This window comes from Mesoplodon densirostris, chromosome X (genome assembly GCF_025265405.1).
Source record: "Mesoplodon densirostris isolate mMesDen1 chromosome X, mMesDen1 primary haplotype, whole genome shotgun sequence".
Classification (NCBI taxonomy): Eukaryota; Metazoa; Chordata; class Mammalia; order Artiodactyla; family Ziphiidae; genus Mesoplodon; species Mesoplodon densirostris.
Window position 1 is genome coordinate 95,172,172 of NC_082681.1, and position 26,835 is coordinate 95,199,006.

General features: G+C 46.3%; 1 protein-coding gene across 1 annotated transcript; it reads right to left on the reverse strand.

Moving 5' to 3' along the window:
• Positions 1 to 3,513: 3,513 nt before the first annotated feature.
• WAS (WASP actin nucleation promoting factor) lies at positions 3,514 to 10,108 on the reverse strand. The gene is made up of 12 exons (XM_060087572.1): positions 9,947 to 10,108; positions 9,436 to 9,576; positions 8,374 to 8,460; positions 8,163 to 8,265; positions 8,009 to 8,050; positions 7,862 to 7,915; positions 7,027 to 7,201; positions 5,986 to 6,028; positions 5,628 to 5,781; positions 5,012 to 5,418; positions 4,656 to 4,770; positions 3,514 to 3,613 (listed from the first exon to the last, which is right to left on the reverse strand). Exons 1-12 carry the CDS (start codon positions 10,076 to 10,078, stop codon positions 3,558 to 3,560), a joined length of 1,509 nt encoding a protein of 502 aa, XP_059943555.1. The 5' UTR covers positions 10,079 to 10,108; the 3' UTR covers positions 3,514 to 3,557.
• Positions 10,109 to 26,835: the final 16,727 nt, after the last annotated feature.

Below are 26,835 nucleotides of genomic sequence, written 5' to 3' on the forward strand. Positions count from 1 at the left end.
AAACTTCGGATGAATGACCTTGGGTGGGAATCTCCTGCTCATCTAGAAAATGAATCTTTCTGGGGCTTCCCTGGTGGCACAGTGGTTAAGAATACACCTGCAGGGCCTCCCTGGTGGCGCAAGTGGTTGAGAGTCCGCCTGCCGATGCAGGGGATACGGGTTCGTGCCCCGGTCTGGGAGGATCCCATATGCCGCGGAGCGGCTGGGCCCGTGAGCCATGGCCGCTGAGCCTGCGCGTCCGGAGCCTGTGCTCCGCAAAGGGGGAGGCCACAACAGTGAGAGGCCCGCATACCGCAAAAAAAAAAAAAAAAAAAAAAAGAATACACCTGCAAATGCAGAGGACACAGGTTCGAGCCCTGGTCCAGGAAGATACCACATGCCACGGAGCAACTAAACCCATGCTCCACAACTACTGAGCCTGCACTCTGGAGCCCACGAGCCACAACTACTGAGCCCACGTGCCACAACTACTGAGCCTGCACTCTGGAGCCCACGAGCCACAACTACTGAGCCCACGTGCCACAACTACTGAAGCCCATGTGCCTAGAGCCTGTGCTCCGCAACAAGAGAAGCCACTGCAATGAGAAGCCTGTGCACCGCAACGAAGAGTAGGCCCTGCTCGCCGAAACTAGAGAAAGCCCGCGCACAACAATGAAGACCCAACCCAGCCAAAAATAAAATAAATACAATAAGCAAATTTATTAAAAAAAAAAGAAAATGAATCTTTCTGGACTAGCACCTTTTCAAGAGACTTCAAAGTAAGAAGCTACCCTGTTATTACTGTGTCCTACTCCCAGCCACTCGTCTGTTCATTCAGAATTAATTTAGTACCTGTGTATACTGCATCTCCCAGTGTGAGGCCAATACAAGGCTTTATCCATTCCAAGCTGCACAAGTTTGACCTGCTTTTAATGTAAACCTCATATGGACTGTACCACACATACAGAAAAGCACATAGACCATGGGTGACCCATGTCATGAGTTTCACAAGCAAACATACATGTGGAGCCAGAATGCAGGTTAAGGAACAACATCACCAGCCAGGGCTCCAGAAGCATTTAATTTTTTAACATCTCTGAAATCAGGCTGTGTCTCACAAGCGCTGATGGGTCATAATTTAATTGGCAGTACTTTTTTGTCTTTCTTAGCGATACATAGAATAACGATGCATTTTGTAATCAGTGGTGACTCAGGATCAGGGACATCCAGTAATAACAATAGTAACAATAGCAGTAGCAGCATCTGATGCTTATAGATGCCTACAAGGAGCCAGGAACTTTGCAGACCCCATCTACTTTAATTTTTATCTTCATTTTTATCTTCATTTTAAAGACTGAGGAAACTGATTTCCAGGAAGGTCAAGCAACTCACCCACAGTCAACTCTTTTACCACAGGTCTGTGCTTGTTCTAGCCTGTGCTCCGGGGGCTTCAGAGGTTGTGTGATGTAAGGTCTTTTCCAGGACAAAGCCTGCCCAAGGGGTTACAGAACTCTGGGTTTGGCGGGGGGAGGTGGGGGAGAAGTGATATGATAGGCCCTTCCCAGACTCAGTGCTTGCCACGGGAACCGACCAGGGTTGGGTGGGGAGTGGAATAGGGGATGAATAATAATGAAAGAATTAAAGGGAACCTGAGGCTCCCCCCTTCTCCAGCTTCCACGGCTGCGGGAGAATTCTTAAGGGGCAAAGCCAGCTCCACTCCCCACACCTCCGCCCTCCCCTAACCCCTCAAGCTGCCCTTGGATGGTTCAGAAATTCTTCCACTGGTCTTGCAGATGGAAGAAGTCTGCCCTCTTTGAATTCCCCCTCACCTTTATCTTCCTCTCCCCTTTCTTATTCCTCTAAAGGAATAAGATCTAAGGAAACCTGAGATTATGAATCCACCAGGTTTCAGAAATGGGAAGGAGTAGGCACCTCTATTCTAGGCTTTGATGTACAAGAGTTTCTAATTACTCCTTTGGAAACAGCTTTAAACACCACGGACAGTTTTGAGTTGTGCCTTTTTTTTTTTTTTCCTGGAGAGAAAGTTCTAGAGGAGGAGGGTGACCCAGTGGGATACCAGTTGGAAAAGTTTACATATTTTTGCCCCCATTGTATAGATGAGGAAACTGAGGCTCAGAGGTGAGGCATCTTGCCCGGGTTCTAGAGCAGATCTATCTGATTATTAAGTCATTGCTTCTTCCATTGCCATTGGCCAGGACTTGGTTTGCACTGGGAACTGGGCAGAACCAAATTTGAAAATTGAGAGGGAGATCCTGCCCATCAGGATCGTAGTGTGTGAGTTGTGTGCATGGAGAGTGGGGAAGTCTGACCATCGAGTACTCTCTTGACCTAATATTATGTTGATTGAACGTTTTTTTAAAAAAATAAGTAAGTGAATGAACAAATAACTCTCACTCATTCACCCCACTCAGCCTCACACCAAGCTTTTTCCCACCTCAGGGCCTTCGCACTGGCTGTTGCCTCTGCTTGGAATGCCCTTCTCCCCAAATATTCACATGGTTGATTTCTCTCTCTTTAGATCCAGAATAACGGTCACCTCCTCCAAGTGGCTTTCCTTGAACATTCCATCTTGATGTCACTTCCCCTCAGCACATCATAGCACTTATCATGATCTATAACTATCTTTTTTTTAGATTAATTAATTAATTATTTTTATTTTTTGGCTGTGTTGGGTCTTTGTTGCTGCACGCAGGCTTTCTCTTGTTGCGGTGAGTGGGGGCTACTCTTCGTTGCCGTGCGCAGACTTCTCATTGCGGTGGCTTCTCTTGTTGAGGAGCATGGGCTCTAGGTGCGCAGGCTTCAGTAGTTGTGGCATGCAGGCTCAGTAGTTGTGGCTCGTGGGCTCTAGAGTGCAGGCCCAGTAGTTGTGGCACACGGGCTTAGTTGCTCCGCAGCATGTGGGATCTTCCCGGACCAGGGCTCAAACCTGTGTCCCCTGCATTGGCCGGCGGATTCTTAACCACTGCGCCACCAGGGAAGTCCTATAACTATCTTTTGTTTCGATTTAATTCCTTGTTTCTTGTGTGTCTTCTGCCCTAGAATGTTGACCTCACAGGACCAAGAATTTTTGTTGTTTTTTTCCCACTGCCTTATCCCTAGCTCCTAAAGTAGTGCCTGGCAATAAATATTTGTGGAAAGAAAGAAGGGTAGAAGGAAACAAAGAAGTACAGGCTAAATGACTGAGGGAACAAATGAATGAATGAATGTATACCTATAAGGTTAAATAAATGAAATGGGAATAAAAGGGAATTTGGGGAAAAAGGACCCCAAATTCCCACATTTGGAATATAAAGGAAGTAAGATTTAAAGAAACAAAAAGACCGTTATTTTATTTTTGTTTAAAAATCCTTGAGTGAGGAGAACTGAGAAATTTTGTATAAAAAGGTCCCCTGCTATTGCTAGGGTGAGTGTCGGGGGGGGGGGGGGCAGTCAGAGATAACAGCATTGAAGGGGTGGGTGGGGAAGAAACGGGGCTTAGGGGCCTGGAAGCTGAGAGTGGAGGGTGGCGAGCAGGGCTGCCAGGGGAGTGAGCACAGAACAGTGGGGGTGGTGGTGACTCAGTCGTCCCATTCATCCTCCTCATCGTCATCGCCAGCCTGGTCCTCCCCTTCGTCTAGAGGGAGAGAGAAAGAGTGGAACTCAGGATGGGCAGGAGGGTTCAGAAGCCCTGGGGAGGGGGTTACTAGGGCCTGGGAGGTTGGGACTCAGGACCCTGGGGGACTGAGATCTCATGCTTGGAAATTAGATCTGGGGCCTGTGTGTTGGATGAAGAAGGGGTTCCCTCAGAGGAGGGAGATTTAGGGGCAAGGTAGGGACTATAGCTGGGGTCTGGGTTCTAGTTGGAGTCGAGGTTAATATTATTGTCAAAAATATGTGGTTAGTTGGGATATTATTGTCACACAAAGGGTTAATTTTAACAGACTTATCACTTAATGGGGTGGATTTAAATATTAGCAAAGGTGGAGGAAATTACAGTATTATTGTTTCATAATGGGTTAAGGTTAACATTGTTGACACGGAATGGGGTTAATGATGATGTCATGGTCAAAAGACGAGGTTTGTTATGATATTGTCATGTAATGGATTCATGTTTATCTTGTGAACAGACTCTGGGGTTGACGTTAGTATTATTGTCAAAGTTGGAGTTAATTATATTATTGTCACATAATAGGTTGAGGTTAATATTATCCTCATATAATTGTCATATAATGACAATATTGTTGACACATGAAGGGATTAATGTCAACGTTATTGTAAAAGATTGGGTTAATTATAATATTATCACATAATGTGTTAAGGTTAATCTGTTGACACATGGAGTTAGAGTCAATATGATGGTCAAAGATGGGGTTCCTTATAATATTCTCATCACATAGCGGGCTAATGTTAATACTATTGAACATATGGGATTAATGTTAATACTATTGTCAAAGATAGAGTTAATCATATTACTGTTACATAATGACAGTTAACGTTGTAGAAAAAGAGACTGATAAAAGATTCATGTTCATGCTCTCATCAACATATGGGCTAATGTTACTATTGATGGTGGCTGTTAGGGGTGTTTTTAGGCTGACACTAGCTGGGAACCAGGGTCGGGGTCCCGGCAGGATGGGCTCCAAATGGCAGGCTTGCAGGGGAGTGGGGGCTCTCACCCGAGGAGTGGATGGCTCTGCTTCTCTTCTGCATCACGTTCATCAGGGCCCCCACCAGCCCCTCGGAGCTCTGAGGTGGCGGTTGCAGTGCTGAGCTCTCTGGGGCTCCAGGGGTCTGCAGCAAGCAGGGTCCAGCACACAGGGCTCAGGGCCTGTGAGAGGAGTGCTTCTCCCCGCCCCTCATCATCCTTTCTCCTCCCACACACTCCAGTCTCCCCACCAACCTCCCAACCCTATCACTCAACCCCCAAATCCTGGGACCCCCATCAGTCTCGGCCCTAGCCCCTTAATATCCTGACTCGTGCAGCACACCCCAGAGTCCCAGTCCCCCAATCCTCCATCACGCCGGCCCTCACCTTGTTCAGCTGAATTCCCTGCCGGATTTGATCCAAAAGCGCCCCCCGACCCCCACCAGGGGCCTGGCCCCCCACGAGCCCCAGAGAAGGAGGGGGTGGGGGAGCGATCGGTCCGACCCCAGAGCTGGGTGGTGGCGGTGGTGGCGGCGGTGGCGGAGGCAGGGGCGGTCCCCCAGCTCCAGGGGGGGGAGGGGGCGGTGGTACAGAGCGTCCGGTGGCTGGAGGGGGTGGTGGCGGAGGGCCCCCTCGGCCCGGGGGTGGGGGTCCCCGGGGAGTTGGCGGGGGAGGAGGACCTCCCGAAGGTACAGGGGGTAGTGGGCCAGAGCGACCCTTGTTACTCCCCACAGCTGGGGGCCGGGGGGGCTGGTTCCCTCCTCGGGATGGCGGTGGGGGCGGTGGAAGCGGCTCTGAGGGGGAAAGATAACACAGAGCTATTATTATAGTTTTCTTCAGAGCCTCAGTTTTGCTCATTTATAAAATGGGTACCCTAACCGACCAACTCCCAATTCGAGCGGTATAGGGGTTTCCACGAGGACTGAGTGCCTGCAATGTATCTCTTAGAGATCAGCTACCAGGGTTGGAGAAGAAGGGGGTGTCCAGAAAGAGGGGGGCTCACCCTGGCGCCTCATCTCCTTCCGCACAGCCTCCAGCCCTCCCTGGTTCTCAATGAAGTCATAGATAAATTTGGAGGTCTCCGCATCAGTGAGCTGGGCCTCACTGATTCCCGCCCTGGAGAACAGGCTCCGCAGATCTGGGTCCAGATTGTTCACCTGCCCAGGAGGAAAAAGGCCGGGGCAGGGGTGTGGGAATAAGGTGGGGAGGGAAGGGGCACAGATTATCATGGGGTCCACCCCAGAGAGGGATCTAAGAGGGGTGTGGGAAGGGTGGGGTCTGGGGGGGTAGGTCTGGAGCAGTGGGCTATGGAAAGGTAGGTGGGAGTTGAGTGGGGTCCAGGAGACTTTGGAGTTACTTACGTCAAATCCATTCTGGGGGTCCCACCCCACGTGGCTGACGTGTCTGGGGGAGGTGAGGAGACCCCAGTGAAGCCCCACGGCCCTTCCTTCCCTCTCTTCCTAGTGAAGCCCTCTTGCCCTCTCCTGCCCAGAGGGACTCTGAGGGGCCAGAATTAATGAATGAGTCTTAAGTGAATGAAGGAGTGAGAGCAGTAGTTATGGAACTAGAAGGGGTCCATAGTTTGTGGTACCCATCTGTCCGCCCAGCCCTCTTTCCACCATCCATCCACCCATCTATTTGCCCACGTAGCCATTCATATTCACCTGTCGGACCATTGATCTATATACATTTGTCTCCCCACTCATCTGTCCACACACGTCTATTTACCCATTTGTCCACCAATCTGCCCTAACCCACACTTGTCCATCCACCCATCCATCTACCCATGTGCCCATCTTTCTATCCATTCACTCACTTGACTACCCATTCAACCACACACTTCTGTCCATTTACCCATTGAACTGTCCATCCATCCACATATCTGGCCACCTATCCATCCCCATCCACCTTGTCTGTGAACAAATCAGCCTATATACCCATCAGACCACATACTCATCCACTCACCCATCCATCTACCTACCCACTTCCCATTTACCCATCCATCCATTCTCCAACCCACCCATTCATTCATTCATCCAACTATCCATCTACCCACCCATCCACTCACCCACCAGCCCACCCAGGGTGGGACTAGGGTGGGACTAGCTTGAGGTGAGTGAGGAGCAAAATTTCGGGAGGCACTCACTCTCTGAGCCATGAATCGTAGTTGCATGGCCCGGAGAGTGACCGCCTCTGTAAAAGTTGGGAACCTTGGTGCCTTTGGTGCCTCTCCCTAGTCCCCGGCTTTGAACCCACCCACCTACCCATCCACTCGTCTACCTACTCCCCCACCCACCCATCCATTTTCCCATCCTTCCATCCACTCAACTCTCCTCCTATCCACCTGCCCATCTGCTCCCCCACCCCCAGGATCCGTGGGCCCACTGGGGAGAGGTTCTCACTTGAATCCACTGGGTGCACCAATATCAGCCTTGCTGATCTTTTTCTTCCCTGAGCGTTTCTTATCACCTGGACCAGGCCCAGGTGCAGGGAGCCCACGGTATCGTGAATTCGTGATGTCTGGGTTCTGGATGTCCACTGTCACCAGCCCCAGGGACAGTGAGCCAGCTGCTGGGCCTGTGGAGAAAAATGGGTGACTGGGCCACTGACCCACTTACTTACCAACCAGAGCATAGGAGCAAGAGACAGGAAGATGGTTGAGGGAATCTGTGTGTTTGATGGTCATGGAGGGAGTGGGTGAAGGGTCCAGATAGGGTTTATGGAGAAGTGGGTGGGTGGGTGCCACAAACCATCCATACATTCACTGATTCATTTATTTATTTATTTACTCATGCTTATTACTTAAGTACTGACTCATTTATTCACTGGCTCATCGACTAATTTGTTAAATTATTTGTTCACTCATTCGATAGTTACTTTCTTCACCAATTGAAATGTTATGTCACTTATTCATTTATTCACTGCCGAATTCATTCAATCACTCATTCATTAATTAATTTACTCAATCATCCATCCATCTATTCATCCATTTATCCACATACCCACTCGCTTATACATCTCTACACCCACTTATACATCTATCTATATTTTCATCCCTCCATCAATTCATGTCCCCGTTCAACCATCGTTCCACCACCAATCCATCCACCCACACACTCACCCACTTGTCGCTGCACCCACTCACCTACTCATCCATCCACCCACTCCCCACCTGTGTATCCATTCACCACCACCCCAACCTGCCCATGTAGAGACACAGGGAAGAACAGCACTCACCCCCTTGGTCTCCACCTGGGTGTGGGGGCAGGGGTGGGAGCCCTCCTCTTCTCTCTGGGAAGACGGAATGGGTAGAGAGCTATTGCAACCGTGCCACAGGTTCCTGGGCTAGCCCCTTCTTACTCTTCCTTGCACTAGAGGACTCACCTTCATTGGCTGGCACTGGTGGAGGGGGAAGCTGGCGCCTGTCTGTGGAGAGACAGGTGAACTGGGAACCAGAACCATGAGAGGGGCTTTTCCAGATCCCCACTCTTGCGCTCACTTCTGCTCAACCTCTTTTCCTCCCCCAAGGCCTCCTCACCTCCACTTTGCCTCTGATTTCGTTTTTGTATCTTCTCCTGCACCAGGGTCCGGAAGGCCTGGGCCTCACCCTCGTCTGCGAAGTTCAGCCCCGCTTGGCAGTCCTGCACGTGCGTGGGGGTGGGGGGGTCAGTGGCCTTCCAGGCCCCCCACACCTTTCCCATCTCCTCCCTGCACCCCAAAAGAGGGCCAGGGGTTAGGTGGTCACTTACATCTCCAGCGAAGGTGTGGAAAAAGGGGGTGGGAGTAGAGTAGACCAGCTGTGAGTACAGCTCCTGTTCCCAGAGCAGCCGGCCAGCCTGGAGAAGTGGGGAACACACTGGCACTGAGGCGTGCCCTGGGTGGCAGGCCTCTGTTTTCTGGACAGGGAACATGGTATATAAACTTGGGGCCCCGGGATCTGATTTGGAGATTTCCAGCTCTGCATCAGAGAGTTGGGGGTCTAGGTGTCAGATGTGGAGGGTTTGGGGTACAGTATGGGAATCAGACACTTCAGTGAGAGATTTGGATTTGGGGTCCAGGGCCCTAGATGTGGAACTTGGGGGCTTGAATTTCAGGATTTTGGACTCTAGTCCTAGGAAACTGAGCCCATTCGTAGAATCATCCCAAATCCCCCCTTTTATGGGGGCCTTCATTTGGGCAGGTAGGGCTCCAGTATTAGGAGTTGGGGTTGAGATTTGAGGTTCAGACATATAGACTTGGGAGGTTTTTTTGGAGGCGGGTTCAGCCAACGTATGTGCAATTTGAGGTTTGTAGAGCAGAGTTATGGCTTAGGGGTTTGGTCAATATTTTATGGCCCTGGGATCTTGATGTGGTCCTACTGGATCTACCTTTATGGTTTAGAAGGATGAATTTGGGGTTTATGCTTAGAGAGTTTAGGTTGAGGATTTGTGGAACAGATTTATGACTTAGGAGCTAGGCAAAATTCTGGAGTTCAGGAGTTTTGATGGGCGATTTCTGAGACCCAAAATGTTGAGTTTCGAACAGATTGGAGGTTCAGGTAAAAATACAGTACTCATTTTTTTTTGGAGTTTGTGGAACAGATTAGACTTAGGAGGTATACTAATATTGGGGGTTATAGATCTTGACATGAAGACTCTGGGGTCAGTCATCGCGGACTTAGAAAGACAAACCAGAGGTTGACATTTGGATGACGTCTTTGATTCTGGGGCTCAGGGGTTCATTGATCTGCCTGAGGGCTCAGGGCTATGGACACAGCTCTGGGTTTGTGGGTTGAAAACTGGGTTGTCTGTCCAGTGGGGGGCGGGGGTCACCTGAAGGCCATAAAGGCGAATGAAGTAAGACTTCTGGGGGTTATCCTTCACGAAGCACACAGCCCCACAATGTTCCTTGGTCCAGCGCTCGGCTCCACGGGGCAGCGCCAGGTACAGCTGAACAACCGCGGTGGCCAGCGTCTAGGAGGGGAGAGCAGGACTCAGTGGAATCTGGTCAGGGGCAGCCAGAGGGTCTGGGAACCAGACCTGGTCCTTCCTTGCCCATGGCTGTCATGGCTCTGAAGGAAGAACTGCAGCCAGAGGGAAACTGAATGGACATCGAGATCTTCCTGAGATTGGTGAATGAGGGTAAGTGGATTCTAGGAGAGATGATGGAGAGGAAGAGGAGGAGGGGAAGAAAGAGAAAGAGAGGAGGATGGGGAAGATGAGGAGAGAGGAAGGAAGGGAAAGGAGGAGAGGGGGAGGATGGGGAAGATGAAGAGGCGGAAGAGGAGGAGGAGACGAAGAAGAGGAAAGGGAGACAGGGAAGGCCAGGAGATCCCAGGCTCACCCAGCATTTCCGTCCGAGCATCTCAAAGAGTCGCTGGTTCTCATGGTCCTGGAGGAGGGTGGAGGGTATGTTCTGCTGAACCCCGGGTCCTCCACGGCTCCCAGGCCTGCCTCCCGAAGGGCCCCCACTCATGGTGCCTCCTGCCCTTGTCCTCTCCGGCTAGGCTCTGAGTGCAGGGTAAGAAGAGGAACTTTCGCAGTGAGCAGGGGAACAGGAAGTGCAAAAAACCACAAGGGAAACAAGTCCTCCAGGGGCCCCTCGATGGGCCTGGCCTCCTCCTCCTCCCTTAGACTGGGGCCCTCCTCCATTTGACTGGTTAGACCCATGTTTTGGACCAGCTCATGTCCTCCTCCTTTTTTCTTACTCTCTGGGGCCCATCTCCCTCTAACTCGCTCGGGCCCTCCTCCCCCTGGTTGGCTGGCAGCAAGAGCTAGGCCACTGCAGCATTTCTGCAGTGTGGCGGGGAGCAGTCATGGGCTGGGCAGCCTCCTTCCTCCCCAAAGCATCTAGTTAGTCTGGGCCCGAGGTCCAAGGCCCCTAGCGCTGAAGGGTTGCTGCGCTAAACCTTTTCCTTTAATTACACAGCGAGCGCCTGGGATCCCACCCCTCTCCTGAGACCCCAACAACTTGCTCACACCCAGCTCAACTTCCCCATCCCTACCCCTGCCTCCCTGCAGCTCGCAAATTACTTGCTGCTGATCATCCCTTTTTTGTAAGAAATGGATTTTATAGCATATATAAATGCCTAAACAACATTTTGTTTAGTTGCTGTTGCCTTTGAACTTTTGAAAGTATGTGATATTTGGAGACTTGTCTTTCCCCCCGCTCAACGTTCTATTTTTTTTAACATGAAACTTCATTCAATTTTTTTAATGTATTTTATTTTATTTTATTTTATTATTTTTAAATTTTTTTGCGGTACACGGGCCTCTCACTGTTGTGGCCTCTCCCGTTGCGGAGCACAGGCTCTGGACGTGCAGGCTCAGTGGCCATGGCTCATGAGCCCAGCCGCTCCACGGCATGTGGGATCGTCCCGGACCGGGGCACGAACCTGTGTCCCCTGCAACGGCAGGCAGACTCTCAACCACTGCGCCACCAGGGAAGCTCTCAACATTCTATTTTTATCTAACAAACATTTATGTAGCACTGAACGTGTGTGCCAGGCACTGTTCTGAAATATTGACTCATTGAAATATTGACTCATTGAAATCCTCACATCAGCCCGGGGGACACACACAATTTTTACAGTGCCCGTTTGATGGAGGGAAACTGAGGCACAGAGTGGTTAAATGATTTCCCCAGTAGCTCCTAGCTAGCAAGTGGTAGAGCCCAGATTGCATGCCAGGCAGGTTGGGTACAAAGTGTGCACTTTTCATCAGGATGCTCCACGCCTGCTCTGTTACTAAGATTCATATTTGCCTGTTACTGCTATATAGTATTCTATTGTGTTACTGTACAATTTGTTCATATTCTCCTGTTAACAGACATCTGAGCTGTTTCTGGCTTTTGTGGTTGGCAGTAAGGCTGCTGTGTTCCCTCCTGTATGCATCTCCTGCTCCACGTAGGCATGCACACTCAGGAGGGGAATTGGGGCATTGTAGGGTTTGCATAGCTCTAACTTTGACAGACTGTTTCCCCAAGTGAATGCCAGCTCGGTCCCCACTCCTCCCTGGGCCTGTTGCCTGTTTGGAGACGTGAAGCTCTCAGGTACACATACAGCAGCTTGGGGGAGCTGAGCATGTCTGGGGTGTGCCTGGCATTCCCAGGTACCTGAAGGGAAACAGCACATCTCAAGGCAGGACCCACAGTCCTACCTGGAAACCTGTATGGCTCCCACACCTGCAGGTGCCAAGCTTCTCTCCTAAGCCTAGGCTCAAGGCCCCTTCTGGTGTGGCAATTCCAACCTCCCTCCCTCCTTTCTCTGCTCACAACCCAGCGAATGGCGCTCCCAACTTACCGGGTGATTTCATACCTCCCGGCCTGGAGCCCCTTCCAGCCTGTTCGTTAGGGCAAGGTCCTGCTTTTTCCTTAGGAAGCCACTGCATTCATTCATGTTGACACTGTTCATTGACCTCTCACTGTGTGCCAGGCACCTCTCCAGTATCTGGCACAAACTAGACACTCAATAAATGTTTCTTGAAGGAATGAATGAGGGATTAATGTCTAATTTGATTTAGTGTTTTCTGATCTTTTTCTAAGTGCCTCACACTTGTGTACTCATTTCATGGGCACAGACGACCCCCTGAGGTAAGCACTCCAGCTATCTACATTTTACTGATAGGGAAGCTGAGGCCCAGAGAAGCTTAGCTAACTTGCCCGAGGTCACACAGCTTGTGAGTAGTGGAGCTGAGGCCAATTATGTGAGAAATGGTTCCTAAACTGTTAAATGCTACATGGGGCCCGAGAGAAAATCCTTCTGCTCCTTCTCTGTCTTTTGTTCTCCTTCTTTCTCCACTCCTAGATCTGTCCCCTTTAAGTCTACATCAGGGGGCTTTAAACCTCTGCTACATTTGCTGGTTATTTTGTAAATTAACATTTAAAAGTTGTATATTTCCTGTTCTTACTTCTAAGGAGCAGACAGGTTTAAAACTTATATTTTTATCCAAATGAAAAACCGAAAGTAGATTTTTATTATTTTAGTCCCTAATAGAATGAGTCTCCCCACCCTGGAAAACAGTGATTTATTCATCATTTTACAATCATTTTTCATCTTATTCAGATTATTGAATTGCTCTGGTGACCTGCACTAATATTTTGGAGCTGGTTTATTTTACTTTTATTTGCTCCCACCAACTCTTGCTTTTCTGTACTGGATGACAGTATTTGGTGAGGTGATGACCTCAAAGGTAATTTGCTCTCCAGGGCCTTCAAATAGATTTAAAAAGAACAAAAACCCTAATCTAGCTTTTCCGGTTGTTCTCAGCAGGAGAGTGGACTGAATACTTACAAGTCAGCCCACCACAGAGGGGAGCAGAAGTTTTAACATACTTCTTAGTAATCCAGTGAATACCCAGGAACCCCCAAGAACCAGGATATGCCTAACAATTTACACCCACCTGATGCTCTCAATCACCTCTCTCTGCCAACCCCCAGGGATCACCAGAGAGTCATTTCCTGTTTATATCTTGTGCTTATTTTGCTTTATTTTGAGGGGATATTGCTTACAAGATTCTGACTGCCATGCCTCAAGTCCTGAGTAGGTAATAAGACATTGTCGGTTATAAGACATGGGAGTGTCTTCAACACCCCAGTCACTGCCACGCGATTGAACCCACGGAGGAGATATAGGAATGGGCAGGGTCCTGCTGAAATCACGCACAACTGAGATTGGGACTTGAACCCACAGGCTGGGACTCGAACCCAGCCAAAACCCAGACTGGGACTTGAACCTACTGTCATTTAATTGAGATCACACACCTGGTCTCAGAACTTAATGAAGCTCAGGTTCTTGGTGTCTCCTTACAGAAAGAATTCAGTGAGAGACAAAGTGATAGGTAAGAAGTGGATTTATTTAGAGAGAAACACACTCCACAGACATCTCAAAAGGCAGGAATGGCCTTAGGAGAAGCACTCCACGGAGTGTGGGCCATCTCAGAAGGCAAGAGGCCCCGAAATACAGCGTGGTTAGTTTTTTTTTTTTTTTTTATAATTTAACAAATTCTTTTTTTTTTTTTTTTTAATTTTTTTTTATTTTTATTTTTTTTTTATTTTACAAATTTAATCAGTTATACATATACATATGTTCCCATATCCCCTCCCTTTTGCGTCTCCCTCCCACCCTCCCTATCCCACCCCTCCAGGCGGTCACAAAGAACCGAGCTGATCTCCCTGTGCTATGCGGCTGCTTCCCACTAGCTATCTACCTTACATTTGGTAGTGTATATATGTCCATGCCGCTCTTTCACTTTGTCACAGCTTACCCTTCCCCCTCCCCATATCCTCAAGTCCATGCTCTAGTAGGTCTGTGTCTTTATTCCTGTCTTACCCCTATGTTCTTCATGACATTTTTTTCTTAAATTCCATATATATGTGTCAGCATACAGTATTTGTCTTTCTCTTTCTGACTTACTTCACTCTGTATGACAGACTCTAGGTCCATCCACCTCATTACAAATAGCTCAATTTCATTTCTTTTTATGGCTGAGTAATATTCCATTGTATATATGTGCCACATCTTCTTTATCCATTCATCCGATGATGGACACTTAGGTTGTTTCCATCTCTGGGCTATTGTAAATAGGGCTGCTATGAACATTTTGGTACATGTCTCTTTTTGAATTATGGTTTTCTCAGGGTATATGCCCAGTAGTGGGATTGCTGGGTCATATGGTAGTTCTATTTGTAGTTTTTTAAGGAACCTCCATACTGTTCTCCATAGTGGCTGTACCAATTCACATTCCCACCAGCAGTGCAAGAGTGTTCCCTTTTTTCCACACCCTCTCCAGCATTTATTGTTTCTAGATTTTTTGATGATGGCCATTCTGACTGGTGTGAGATGATATCTCATTGTAGTTTTGATTTGCATTTCTCTAATGAGTAAAGATGTTGAGCATCCTTTCATGTGTTTGTTGGCTGTCTGTATATCTTCTGTGGAGAAATGTCTATTTAGGTCTTCTGCCCATTTTTGGATTGGGTTGTTTGTTTTTTTGCTATTGAGCTGCATGAGCTGCTTATAAATTTTGGAGATGAATCCTTTGTCAGTTGCTTCATTTGCAAATATTTTCTCCCATTCTGAGGGTTGTCTTTTGGTCTTCTTTATGGTTTCCTTTGCTGTGCAAAAGCTTTGAAGTTTCATTAGGTCCCATGTGTTTATTTTTGTCTTTATTTCCATTTCTCTAGGAGGTGGGTCAAAAAGGATCTTGCTGTGATTTATGTCATAGAGTGTTCTGCCTATGTTTTCCTCTAGGAGTTTGATAGTGTCTGGCCTTACATTTAGGTCTTTAATCCATTTTGAGCTAATTTTTGTGTATGGTGTTAGGGAGTGATCTAATCTCATACTTTTACATGTCCCTGTCCAGTTTTCCCAGCACCACTTATTGAAGAGACTGTCCTTTCTCCACTGTACATTCCTGCCTCCTTTATCAAAGATAAGGTGACCATATGTCCGTGGGTTTATCTCTGGGCTTTCTATCCTGTTCCATTGATCTATCTTTCTGTTTTTGTGCCAGTACCATACTGTCTTGATTACTGTAGCTTTGTAGTATAGTCTGAAGTCAGGGAGCCTGATTCCTCCAGCTCCATTTTTCGTTCTCAAGATTGCTTTGGCTATTCGGGGTCTTTTGTGTTTCCATACAAATTGTGAAATTTTTTGTTCTAGTTCTGTGAAAAATGCCATTGGTAGTTTGATAGGTATTGCATTGAATCTGTAGATTGCTTTGGGTAGTAGAGTCATTTTCACAATGTTGATTCTTCCAATCCAAGAACATGGTACATCTCTCCATCTATTTGTATCATCTTTAATTTCTTTCATCAGTGTCTTATAATTTTCTGCATACAGGTCTTTTGTCTCCTTAGGTAGGTTTATTCCTAGATATTTTATTCTTTTTGTTGCAATGGTAAATGGGAGTGTTTCCTTGATTTCACTTTCAGATTTTTCATCATTAGTATATAGGAATGCCAGAGATTTCTGTGCATTAATTTTGTATCCTGCAACTTTACCAAATTCATTGATTAGCTCTAGTAGTTTTCTGGTAGCATCTTTAGGATTCTCTATGTATAGTATCATGTCATCTGCAAACAGTGACAGCTTTACTTCTTCTTTTCCGATTTGGATTCCTTTTATTTCCTTTTCTTCTCTGATTGCTGTGGCTAAAACTTCCAAAACTATGTTGAATAAGAGTGGTGAGAGTGGGCAACCTTGTCTTGTTCCTGATCTTAGTGGAAATGGTTTCAGTTTTTCACCATTGAGGACGATGCTGGCTGTGGGTTTGTCATATATGGCCTTTATTATGTTGAGGAAAGTTCCCTCTATGCCTACTTTCTGCAGGGTTTTTTTAAAATCATAAATGGGTGTTGAATTTTGTCAAAAGCTTTCTCTGCATCTATTGAGATGATCATATGGTTTTTCTCCTTCAATTTGTTAATATGGTGTATCACGTTGATTGATTTGCGTATATTGAAGAATCCTTGCATTCCTGGGATAAACCTCACTTGATCATGGTGTATGCTCCTTTTAATGTGCTGTTGGATTCTGTTTGCTAGTATTTTGTTGAGGATTTTTGCATCTATGTTCATCAGTGATATTGGCCTGTAGTTTTCTTTCTTTGTGACATCTTTGTCTGGTTTTGGTATCAGCGTGATGGTGGCCTCGCAGAATGAGTTTGGGAGTGTGCCTCCCTCTGCTATATTTTGGAAGAGTTTGAGAAGGATAGGTGTTAGCTCTTCTCTAAATGTTTAATAGAATTCGCCTGTGAAGCCATCTGGTCCTGGGCTTTTGTTTGTTGGAAGTTTCAGTTTCAGTGCTTGTGATTGGTCTGTTCATGACTTCTATTTCTTCCTGCTTCAGTCTCGGCAGGTTGTGCATTTCTAAGAATTTGTCCATTTCTTCCAGGTTGTCCATTCAGTGAGAGACAAAGTGATAGGTAAGAAGTGGATTTATTTAGAGAGAAACACACTCCACAGACAGAATGCGGTCCATCTCAAAAGGCAGGAATGGCCTTAGGAGAAGCACTCCACGGAGTGTGGGCCATCTCAGAAGGCAAGAGGCCCCGAAATACAGCGTGGTTAGTTTTTGTGGGCTGGGTAATTTCATAGGCTAATGAGTGGGAGGATTATTCCAATTGTTTGGGGGAAGGGGCAGGGATTTCCAGGAATTGGGCCACCACCCATTTTTGACCTTTTATGGTCGGCTTTGGAACTGTCTTGGTACTGATGGGTGTGTCATTTAGTGTATGCCAACGTATTACAATGAGCGTATAATGAGGCTCAATGTCTACTGGAAGTTGAATCTTCCACCATCTTGCACCCAGTTGGTTCTAGTCAGTTTTTGTCATGTCCTATAGCTATGCCATTCTTTTAAAAGTTGTGTCCTGCTCCTTTCCCTCCTGTTTCACTACCGCTGTCCTCAAAGGCCAAACTGAGGCCAAGGTGGCAAAATTTCCTTTGCCATGCCATCCTTCTCCTCCCCCTTCCTTCCTGCCCCTCGTGGTCCTCCCTACCCCTGACTGAGGGGTGCTTCCCGGGGACAGGCCTAAGGAAACAGCAGTTCCCAAACCTTGGACCCAATGCTCCCGTTTCATAAGAAACATTTTGGGAGGCCTCTTTTTACCATCCAGGAGTGACAATCATGGATGTTATGAGTCTTGGTGGTGTGGAGCTGTCCCCAAGCATCTCAGGCCCCTGCCTATTCAATGCCAAAGCACCTCCATCATTGTGATAACCAAAGTCTGCCTACCAGGAATTCCCCAAACACACTCCCAGGGCAGGCAGGAACCGGACCCTCATCTGCCTTGTTCATTGCCATACCTCCACCACCTAGCATAAGACCCTGCATGCAAAAGCTCAGTCAATATTTGTTGAATAATCATTGTACGGTCTAGATTTCTATGCTGTGATTTACTGCCCTCTCCCCACTGGGCTCCCCTGTCCTCTCTTCACCTTCCTGCATGGGGAAAGAGGGAAGAAAAACAGCTCAGAGTGTGCAGGGGCCAGCCCCTCCCACAGAGATGTCTACACTGTTCACTGATGCTATGGGCAAATGGGTGCTTTAGGGGCCCTCAGGAGAGGCGCTGATTTCTAGTCCTGGTCAGGATGGAGTGAGGACAGGGTGTGCACAGAAAAGCAGAGACGACTGTAGAGATAAGAATTGCTCAGTGGACAGAACCAGATTCTGGAGCCCTACAGCCTGCCTCTGGCTCTGGCACTTACCAGCTGTTTAAAGTCTGGTAACTCCTCAGTGCTTCAGTTGTCTCACCCATAAAGTGGAGATAATAATAGTAGTGACTATTGGGAAGATTAACTGAGATAATTCATGTGATGAGGGCAGAGCTTAACGCCTTATAATTTTGCATTGTTGTTTGTTTTCATGGAATAGCTGAGTAACTTGGATGAATGAACTATCCTTCCCTCAGCCTAGCATTCTCCCCACTCCTGCACCAATCCTCTCCTCACCCTCCTCCATCAGACGTTCAGGTCCCACCACCATTGGTGGATGGTCAGAGACGGAACACGGCCACCTTCCCACTGCCCCTTCTCTACTTTTCCTTGCTGCAAAGTCCATCTCAGAGATCCATTGTGTGGGCCCAGCTAGACTCTTCCAGGGCCGTGACATGTTCCTGGAGACCTCCCTGCCAACCTCGGAGGTCCCACCCACCACACGTTTCCTGCCCTACTCCTCCCACCTGCACGGGAAAACACTGTGCCAGCCAGCTCTCTCCTTCCCTTCTAGGTTTGTGCTGCTAACCTCGGACCAGCCGGGGAGCTAAAGGTCCCACAACCTCAAAGTCACCACCAACTTTCCCTAAATGGGTACTCCCAACCCCCTACCCCGATCTGTGACCCCGAGTGTCTACTTCCCAGTCTGTGACACCAGAAGGATACACACCCGAGTGTGTGTGACTCTAAGAGTTTCAACTTTCCGGTCAGTGGGTCCCAAGGGCCGCCTACTCCCTTGACTGTGTGAGCCCAGGAGCGTTAACGGGGCAGTCTGGAATGGACCACTGCGGGCGTGGGGAGGAACGCAAAATGGAACTGTCGCCCAGGATCATACCACTGCGGAGGGGGTGGCCATCTTGCAACATACCATTTTGTTTGTGGGGGAGGGATACGACGGCTGCCTCATTCCCTAATGAAGAGGGGAGTGTCACAATTCTGCTTTTCCCAAGATCCCCATCCTGTCCTCCTGATTCCCACCCGCTTCGGGGGAGCCTCACTCTCTGGTCTCGCCCTCAGCCTCCTCACATCTGCCATCTTAACCACTTTCACCACCCCCTCGATTCCTTAATTTCGAAGCAGCTCGCGACGCACTGGAGCCGGCAATTGGCTCACAAGTGGGGATAGCAGGAGACCTCTGTGGCCTCTGATTGGTCAATGACCGAGTTCTCGTCCTTGTTGTTCTTTGAAGCTACGCGAGTTCGGAGAATAACATAGTCCCGCCTCTGCTCCCTTGCTCCGGGCCCCCATTGGTTGTGGGTTCGAGGCATGCGCAGTAGATGCCAGAAGAATGTGCCGGGCCACTTAAGCCCGGCTTTGGGGATTTTGGGTGGTGGGTTTGAATACCGCTTCAGAAGTTCAGATTGTTCAAGTGTAGGAGGGGCAGAAGGTGGAGTTTACTGTTGGGGTTTACTGAGATCATACATCAGGGCGTGGTGCCTGGTGCACTGGGCGTTACAATCGTAAACTCTGTAACTCACCCACTAGAGTTTTCATGCCTGTGCCCAGTGGTTCTTCGTTCATTTATTCTATAGTTTACTCAAAATAAAAAGCGTTCTTTGAGTTAGGGTTTTAGGAAAACTCTCAAAAGTTACTTTATTTTTTTAATTAAAAATTTTATTTAAAAAAAATTTTTTAATAAATTTATTTTTATTTGTTTTTGGCTGTATTGGGTCTTTGTTGCCGCGTGCAGGCTTTCTCTAGTTGCAGTGAGCTACTCTTCGTTGCAGTGCACGGGCTTCTCATTGCGGTGGCTTCTCTTATTGCGGAGCACGGTCTCTAGGTGCACCGGCTTAGTAGTTGTGGCTCACAGGCTCAGTAGTTGTGGCGCACGGGCTTTGTTGCTCCGTCGTATGTGGGATCTTCCCGGACCAGGGCTCAAACCCGTTTCCCCTGCATTGGCAGGCGGATTCTTAACCACTGTGCCACCAGGGAAGCCCTTTCATGTGTATTCTGACCATTTGTGGTGTTTAAAAATAATAATAATTTGTCATCCTTTACCCATTTAAAAATTTTGAATTTTTTTTTTTTTGGTTTGTAAGAATTCTTTATGTATTAAAGAGAACCTTTGGATTTTATTTCTGTATATTTTACCATTTACTTCCCTTTTATTTGTGTGTTGTAAGTTTTGTAATAAACACAATTTTATTTTTCAGCAAGAAGAAGAGTAGATGTTTTTGTTGATCTTGAACCCCTTATGGACCTTCATGTTGGACAACTTGAAGGATGGGTGGATCACCCCAGGCTGATCCCAAGGCCCTTCTTGTTCACCCCACCTCTTCCCCACCCCTTGCCCCATCCACCTCCTTCCCTGACTGGCTCCCACTGGCAATGGCTGACAGAGGAGCGTCCTCACCCATCCTTTCAGTGAAGCTGAGGCCCCCTCACCACAGCATTCCCTATCATTTGGTAAATGGAGGAGCCCCTGGAACTTCCAGGGGACGTAGTCATCCTGTGGGTTTTTCTGGGGGTTTTCCAGCTTCACATCATCTATCCACTCCAGCACACCCACTTCTTTGACCCTTCTTCCACCGTCTACTACAGTAGTCCTGCCATTTATAGTTCATGTAGCATGAGGCTTTCTCCAGGTTTCACAGATAGCAGTGAAACTTCAAAAATGTAAAGATCAAAAGAAAATCCTAAAAAGGTAAAAGAAAAAAGGACAGATTAAACTTGTGAGAATAGGATCAAAGTGATATCTCATTTCTCATTCGATTGAATGGTGAAGATAAGAGCTGTTTGTTCATTGTTTTTCCTCTCATGTATGCAGTCTCTAGAACAGTACCTGACACCAAGTGGACACTCAATAAGTATTTGTTATATGACTGATTGGAGTAGTAGCTTGAAAAATAGCTTTAAACCTAGATCTATATCACTACTCAGTTAACGAATAGGACAAAATACAGTTATGACTGGACAAATAAGGATGCGATCATCAATGCCCACAGACCTGAGGTGAAAAATGTACCAAAGAATGTACTCCAGCTAACAGGAATATAACACAACGAAGTAGTGGGATGCAAGGGTCAAAAGTGAGCAAAGAACTTGGTATAGAATGCTGGTATAGATAAAAAAAACATTGACTATCAAAAAAGATAACAGTAATTATATACTTTACACTTCTGATAAGTTTTGATAACAAGCTAGGCATTAAATTACCAAAAATATTAACAGGAGAGATGGGAGGAAGAAGAGTGTCCTGTGATGCTGATGAATCTGTTTTGGTTAAAGTGATTCCTCGGACTTTTAAAAAGCAGACAATAGAGATACTAATTAACTCTAGTCATTGGTAGGAATAGAAAATATAACTTCCAAGCCACTGAGGAAAAAAAAAAAGAATAAAAACTCCTAAATCAATCCAAGAAGTAAAACAAATAAATGTACACATACATTGATATTTTGTTGTAAAAATATTTATAGCCATATATGGGTAGATTAAAATTAGAAGTTATACTACTAATTAAATTAAATCATACTGCTAATTAAATATAAAAGTAATTAGGTCTGAGGAATAGGATTAGCCTGTTTAGGCCTTTACTTTTTGGATAATTTTTGGAATACAAACTTGTGAGTAATGATCATAATATGAGGATTAGAGAAATATTATATAAAACTGTAGAAACTCATTTCATTTTTATGTGAAATATAAATATTATTCATGCAGAAAATGAATGCACCTAGAACTTTTAAACATGTGATTTTATATGACGGTTAAAAGTAAATGATTTTCTCATTTATAATTTCTAATTTTTCTAAACTTTGTAAATGAATGTGTTGACTTTCCAATTAGAATAAACACTAGTTTTTTTTTTTAATCTATTAAAAAAATAAAGAAATAGCAGGCACTTTGAGAATAACTATATGGGACATTGTTATAACATGAGGGTGAATGATGAATTGAGGGCACGAAACACTATATGTGATATGATCTTAATTGTATAAAAATGTGTAATGTGTTGTTTATAAATATGTTTACATATACAATTAGATGTATCTTACAAGATGAATATTATATGGATTGGTCTGATGAACCCTGGGCATTTGTATCCATGCTCATATATATTAGATATAATTGAATGATTGTATACAAATAGCTATAGTTTGAAATTATGCAAATCAAGCTGGTAATGTTGGATATATTTCTAGAAAGTTAGGTTGAGATTTGAAATATTTATTTTATGTTTCTATATTTAAAATTTTTCACTATAATCAAGTATTACATTTTAATTTTAAAATTGTAAAATACACATTCAGAAGTTATCATTACTGGGAAACTGCATATTATATAACAATACATACAGAAGTGAAAAAGTATGATCCAAAATATAATAGCATGTACAAGCGAACCTAATTTTAGAAAAATATATTTATGTAAATGAAAACACGGAAATTTAGAAATATATAAACATTTAAAGTACAGAAATGAGAAACTATTCCTAGTATGTTGGGTTTATGTTTGTCATTTATTTCTACTACAACGTAGTTCCTTCTTTTCTGAAAAACTTGCAAGCAGCGTGGATGACCTTTCTAATGATAAAAGAAAACACCATTTCTGGAATGAAAGTAAAAGAAATAGGAAGCAACGGAAGGCTATTTAATGGGGTGGGAAAGGGCTCCCTTTCCAATATAAATGATAAAACCGCAAGACAAAACTGTATCCCTCCCCTAGAGCGCACGCGCGCGTCCGCTGTGTGAGCATTGTATGGTGCACACCGATCAATTGATGGGGACCCTCTGACCGGGCTTTTGAGGACTTGCCCCAGATAGTTATTTCCCACTTAGCACACCTGGCCTAGTGCACTGGTTCACAGAATCTACTGGAGGGCTTGTTAAAACCTAGGCTGCGTCTCCCTCCCTCCCACCCTCCCTATCCCACCCCTCCAGTCGGTCACAAAGCACCGCAAGAGGGAAGGGATATGGGAACAGATGTATATGTATAACTGATTCAATTAGTTATAAAGCAGAACCTAAAAAAAAAAAAAAAAACCCTAGGCTGCAGGGCCTCATCCCCAGTTTTCCCCTTCAGTGGGTCTGGGGTGGGGTCCGAGGATTTACATTTCTAACACGTCCGCAGTATGCGGCTGCATCCTCGCTTTGAGAACTACCGGCCTCCCGTCTGGGTCCACAAACAGAGGAGGACACCCAGAGCCTGGCGGGTGTGTGAGGCCCGGGACCTCAGGGCTTGGTGGCTAGGGACGCCTTCCTCCAGGCCTTTAGCCTACAGCATTTCTTGACAACTTGGGAAAATTGCGGGGATCTAATGTGGGGTTAACTAGTGCGGATTTACAAAGCCTAGATCGAGTAGAAACGGAATTCTAGAAGTGATGTCTGATGAGACTTTGCAGTTTAGACCTCAGATTTATTTCATATTCAAAGGAGAAAGAAAGGCAAGTTCTGTGGCAGTGAGCAGGTTTCCCGCAAACCCTGCAGCAAGCAACTTCCTTTCCAGCAGCCATCTGGCTCGGAGGCGTTTTTTTCAGACGCGAAAGGCGGGCGAAGAAACAGTGTAGATGCAGATGAGGTGAGGGATTTGAGGGCATCTTGGCATTTCTGGAGCAACATTGCCATCAAGAGGAAAATTTAACAAAACCTCAAGCCATGTGGGCAAACAAAGTGAGGCTACAATACCAGAAAGGAAAGCTTTGTTGGAACAGAAAAACCAGAAGTCATGAGTGATTGATTCAGAAAACAAATTGAAGATGATCCCACTGATTTGTAGATGGGACGATTTGAGAAGGCTTCAGAGTAAATCATCAAACCTAGGTACCCCCGACACAGAGCCTCTTGTCCACAGTAGCATGCCATCATTCTCAGAGCCGCTCCATTCATTGCTTTACTGCTTGTATTGCTGCCAGCCCCTCGGAGGCAGAGTCCTTACCTTAGTCATCACTGTATTCCCAGTGCCAGGAAAAGAGTAGGGTGCCAGTGTCTGCTGAGTCTTTTGGCGGGGGAGCTTCAAACAACAGACATTTTGGGAACTCCCTGGTGGTCCAGTGGTTAGGACTCCACGCCTTCACTGCCGGAGGGTCCAGGTTCAATCTCTGGTCGGGGAACTAAGATCCCACAAACGGCACCGCGTGGCGTGGCAAAAAACAACAACAAAAAACCCCCAAATTTTTGATGGCTCTGGAAGTTACAAGTCTGAAATCAAGGTGCTGGTGGCAGGGCCATGTTCCCTCTGAAGGCTCCAGAGGAGGGTCCTTTCTTGCCTCTTCCAGCTTCTGATGGGTTGCCAGCAATCCTTGGCGGTCCATAGCTTGCAGACACATCACTCTAATTCCTGCCTCCATCGTCACACGGCATTCTCACTGTGTATGTATCTCTGTGCCTCTTCTCATCAGGAGCCATGATTGGAATCAGGATCTACCTTAATCTAGTATGACCTCATCTTAACGTACATATTTTTTTAAATTATTTATTTATTTATTTTCAGCTGCGTTGGGTCTTCGTTGCTGCGCACGGGCTTTCTCTAGTTGGGGCGAGCAGGGGCTACTTGTCATTGCAGTGCACGGGCTTCTCATTGCGGTGGTTTCTCTTGTTGCGGAGCACAGGCTCTAGGCACGCAGGCCTCAGTAATTGTGGCTGGCAGGCGCAGGCTCAGTAGTTGTGGCACACAGGCTTAGTTGCTCTGCAATATGTGGAATCTTCCCAGACCTGGGCTCGAACCTGTGTCCCCTGCATTGGCAGGCGGATTCTTAACTACTGCGCCGCTGGGGAAGTCCCTTAACTTACACCTTAATTACACCTGTGAAGACCTAATTTCCAAATAAGGTCACATTCACAGGTACCAGGGGTTAAGACTTGAATATATTTTGGGGAGCGGATACAATTCAACCCACAACACCTTGTTTTGGCTGTACCAAGATGCCTCATTGATCAATGCTAATGATTATTGACAATAATTTTTTTTTGCCACACTATGCAGCATGCAGGATCTTAGTTTCTTGACCAGGGATTGAACCCATGCCCCCTGCAGTGGAAGCATGGAGTCCTAACCACTTGCCCGCCAGGGAATTCTGACAATAATTTCTAATTTTCCCTGAGCACTTGCCATATTGCAGGCACTGGGCTAAGTACTTTATATGCATTATCTCATGTGATTCTCTCCCTCCACCATAGACACTATTATTATGCCCATTTAATTGATGAGGAAACTGAGGCCTAGTGAGGTGAAGAAACTTGCCCAGTGTCTTATTCAGTTAGTGGTAGATTATAATTTCCAAAAATGGTCACAGCAATACTTCTGGCCCCATGTGCCTTTCCAGAACCTTGTCGCTACCCATCAAGAAGCAGAACCTTTTTTCTTCTCCATCTGAACTTGGGCAGGACCTTGTGACTGCCTCAATGAATAGGAGATGGGGGAAGTAACACTATGTAACTTCCAAAACTGGTCATGAAAGGTGATACAACTTCCACCTGCCTCTCTCTCACAGGGCTTGGCCTTGGAAGCCAGCCACCATGATGTGAGGAAGCCCAAACCAATCACATGGAGAGGCCCAGGCTGCAACCAGCATCAACTGCCATGCGTGTGAGTGAGGGAGCCTTCAGACGATCCAGCCCCTGGCCTTCAAGCTTCCCAGCTGAGGCCCCAGACAAGGAGGAGCAGAGATAAGCCATCGTTGCTGATGTGCTCTGTCTGAATTCCTGACTCACAGCATACAACTAGGAGGTTCAGGTGTAGTTTGACTTTGGACAAGGCTGGATCCAGGGGCTCAGATAATACCATCAAGACTCAGGATCCCTGCATTCCTCAACTTTGCCTTCTCCGTGTTGTCTTCATTTTCCAGCTCCTCTTGGGGTCCCCTGGTAACCTCTGGTTCCCCATATTAAGTGATGTTTTTGAACTTCATCCACGTTGTAGCAGGGATCAGTACTTCTTTCCTTTTCATGGCTGAATACTATTCCATCATAGGGATAGACCACGTTTTGTTTATCCATTCATCAGTTGACATGTCTCCTTAAATTTTACACTCTAGACACTTTGTTTGCCTCATCTCAGCCCTGGGAGGGGATTCCAGGAAGCAATAAAATCTAAAATGGGTATTTCTAATGCGCAGGTGGCTTCTCCTCCAATCACTGACTCAGAAACCCTGGTTCCTGACATCCCATGGTGCCACCATCTCTGTCACACTGTGTAAGAGCTCTGCTGAGTCTTTAATTGTGTCAGTGGAAAGCAAACTCTGCACAAAAACATAAACAAACACTTATCCAGACTACCTGGAAGGAAAACAAGTATAAATTCTTTGCAAGTTTTAATTATAGTTTTAGAATGCAGTTTCATATTTTAAAATATATCCAGTAACTCATGGTTAATAAGAATTATTCAGTAGCTCTTTTGGGGGCTTTTAAAATGACACACATCTGTAATTAGCACAACTTCTAATATACAAATGGTAGCTGCTGACAAACTTAAACATGAAGATCTTTCCATTTTGGAAAGCTAAATATATCCCCCCTCTGTTTTCTCCACTTCACCCCACCCTTGAACTGAATTTATAAAGTTCTATTGAACAAATTTAACCAATAGTATTTGTACTAGCTACCTTTTGCTGTGTAACAAATTATCCCCAAAACTTCGTGGCTTAAAACCACAAACATTTACTATCTTGAACATTTTCAGAGGGGCAGGAGTCCAGGAGTGCCTTAGCTGGATAGTTCTGGCTCCAGTTCTCTCACAAGTTTGTGGCCAGGCTGGTAGTTGGGCTGCGGTCTCATCTGAAGTCTCATTTAGACAGAAGGGTCTGCTTCCAAGCTTACTTACAAGGCTGTTGGCAGGAAGCCTCAGTTCCTAATCACATGGACCCCTCCATATGGCCGCTTGATACAGCCTCACAACATGGCATCTGGCTTCCCACAGACAGGTGATCCAAGAGAGAACAGGCAGGAAGCTGCAGTGTCTTTTATTAGCTAGTCTAGGAAATTACATACTGTACATTTCACCAAATTCCGTTCATTAGAAGTGAGCGTACTCACTATACTATACTTAGACTATACTAAGTCTAGCATACTCTCAAGGGGAG

Excerpts from the sequence above, each read along its gene's own strand:
- WAS (XM_060087572.1), bottom strand. The coding sequence starts at position 10,078 with ATGAGTGGGGGCCCTTCGGGAGGCAGGCCTGGGAGCCGTGGAGGACCC. Across the intron at positions 8,266-8,373 it reads TCCACACCTTCGCTGGAGAT|GACTGCCAAGCGGGGCTGAA; the intron begins GTAAGTGACCAC and ends ACGCACGTGCAG. Across the intron at positions 5,419-5,627 it reads GAAGGAGATGAGGCGCCAGG|AGCCGCTTCCACCGCCCCCA; the intron begins GTGAGCCCCCCT and ends TTTCCCCCTCAG.